Consider the following 2733-nt stretch of genomic DNA (forward strand, 5'->3'; position numbering starts at 1 on the left):
AAACAACAGTGACCTAATTACAGACCCTAAAAAGAGAATTTATAAGGGAAAAAAAGGGAGAGCCGTCAACTTTTTGAAGGCCATAGATAGGCCTAAATAAAATGTTTTTAATTGTGTACCAGTTTAACGTTGAATATTATTTATGATTTTAACATTATACATAAGTGCCAAAATACTATAATTATTACAGATTTTTTTTTATCAATTTAAAATTGTCACCGTTAACCTTAACTAGTTAATCTATACCATTCACCTCAAGGTAGTTAAATGTAAGATGATTATCTTAAATCTATATGCCTGATGCATCGTATAACTTTTACAAGAGCTTATTGGGGTAATGTGTGTATATATATATATATATAACCGTTATACGGAAACACGTAATTATCTATATTTTATAACATATGCCTTATACGCTTGTTACAGAATAAAAATGTTATTCACATCTCAGCAGAAGGATAAGTAATTAAGAAATAATATTTGTTTTTAACAAAGCTGTTGATCCAGCCGAACCATACTTTCAAAATATGCCAGTAGAGGTCAGGATAGACCCTTCGGACGCTCTATTTGTTGACGTGATCCATTCTGATGCGAAGACGATTTTCTTGATGGGTAACTGTTCTTTTAAAACATTTCAATGTATAATCGCTTGTGGTGAATTGTTATTCAGCTTACTGAGTGTACATAATAATAAATAATATTATTAGTAAAATATGAGCACACACACTAAAACTTAAAAGAAAATATCGGAATTAGAATTATTGACTGCGGTCACTCATCCATGAATATTTAAATATTTTTTGTACACATTTGGGGAAGCACATACAACCCGAAAATTTTTTACAAACGTAATGTTATTCTTTTAATAATTTCGATTTTACATAAAAAAAGTGATTACATTTTATAGCAAACAAAATTAATTAGAGATACGCTGATTTGTTGAGATAACAATCAGTTGAATAATGAAAACTAAGCGCGCATTGTTGAGTGTGATTTGTAATTCTATGGTTGACCTCATAAAGATTTATTTTACAGAAATTAATATTTTTTCTCGACATACATATAATTTGTTGCTCCATATATTTATATATTTCAATAACGTCGATGATTATGTAATGTTATAGGCTTATTAGCTGATTTTCTTTTACTGATTAAACAGAATGATAAGTAATTAAGAAATATTTGATATTGTTACGTCTCTGTTCGTTAGTTAATTTTCCGTAAATTCGTTCCGACGAAACTTTAGCGACACAAGTCCTTTCTTAAATAAAACTGGTTTATTCTTTCCGAATACAACTTTACGATACACTTAATTTCAACAGTCGCTCCATAACAAACGCTATAACTCACGTCTCACGTGGCCAACAATATTTTATCCGCATACATTTAATTACACATTACCTCCGTCGCTTCGTGGCCGGTCTTATATATACCAGACTACCCCCAATCTAGTAGTCTCCCGACAATTCACGAAGGAACAGGATATTTCTAGAAGGAGGTGGCGTGATACTAGTCACGTGACCTCGCTGACGCAACAATATCAATAAAGCTGTTGGTCCAACTGAATCATAGTTGCAAAATATGTCAGTAGAGGTCAGGGTAGACCTTCAAGTGATCCATTCTGATCCAAAGACTAAAATTCACAACTTTTTTTTTGTCAAAATGGTATTATTGTTGTTATTTGGCTAATGTTAGTCCAAGTGTTCGAGTTTCTTAAAGATAAGAGCCCGAGTACGTATTTGAAAGAGAAAAATTATCTTTATTAATAAAAAGAAATTTAAACTTTAAAAATTTGTCAAGAGTTTTATTTTTGTTTTTCACTTAGGCCTTGGAATGAGCCAAGAAGTTGGACATGTGGATTTTTTCCCTAATGATGGAACCAATCAACCGGGTTGCAAGACTGACCAAGTACTTTCCTTTATTATCGACGGTCTGAATGAAGGTAAAAAAGCTTTAGTACAGTTTAACAGGACTTATAACCATTTCTTTTAAAGATTGAGAACAAATGTAATTTCCATGTTCATAAACCCACGTTGAAGTTTTCGTTGTTGTTGTAGGAATATGAGAATTTTTACTTTTTTTTTACATTGTTACTTAAGACAGCAAAAAAGTAGGTGCAATTCTCATTACAAAGGAGTAGTATTTTGAGAGACAAATTGAGTCTTTTTTTTTGTGAAATGATGTTTATAAAACATGATAAAAAATTGGTAATAATGCATCACGGATGTGTTCATATCTAGAATCACTCTGCTAGCCGGCGTTGCAAGTATAATGTTTTATTTACTGAAGAAAGTCATCATAAGTTATAAATTCCTACCGAAAGAGGAAACACAGTGTACTAAAAGTACAATTTTAAACTTAATATCCATACTTTACTAATTAAGGGCAAAACATTTTGTAACAAAAGTTACTCTTGCAATGATTTACCATATCATCTTCCGTTTCTAAGGCAATAATCTTGTGTAACAACCGAAAATAAAACAATAAGGTAATAATTATCTTTTTAACGTTTTATATGTAATCCTTTCAACTAAACCAAGTAACCAGAAACATATAGATACAATGAACACTTTTATAACCGTTAATAATTTCGTAGTTCTGAGTAACAAATGAAGGTGCATAGGCTTAAAAACAACAATTATTTGATCTAATATCTTCATTTATGTATTTAAGCTTATAATACGCAATTTGCTCGACCTATAAATAGTACATATAATCTATCAAAATTATATG

General features: G+C 30.6%; 1 protein-coding gene across 1 annotated transcript in view; it reads left to right on the forward strand.

The window, feature by feature from the left end:
* The window catches only part of LOC106465349 (pancreatic lipase-related protein 2-like), a 14824-nt gene extending 12832 nt beyond the window's left edge, over positions 1 to 1992 (forward strand). The window contains exons 5-6 of the mRNA XM_022393210.1: positions 496 to 612; positions 1826 to 1992. Of these exons, the coding sequence (XP_022248918.1) occupies positions 496 to 612; positions 1826 to 1992 (284 nt within the window). The remainder of the gene's footprint in view (positions 1 to 495; positions 613 to 1825) is intronic.
* Positions 1993 to 2733: the final 741 nt, after the last annotated feature.

The sequence above is a fragment of the Limulus polyphemus genome, unplaced genomic scaffold, assembly GCF_000517525.1.
Source record: "Limulus polyphemus unplaced genomic scaffold, Limulus_polyphemus-2.1.2 Scaffold1917, whole genome shotgun sequence".
NCBI classification, from domain to species: domain Eukaryota; kingdom Metazoa; phylum Arthropoda; class Merostomata; order Xiphosura; family Limulidae; genus Limulus; species Limulus polyphemus.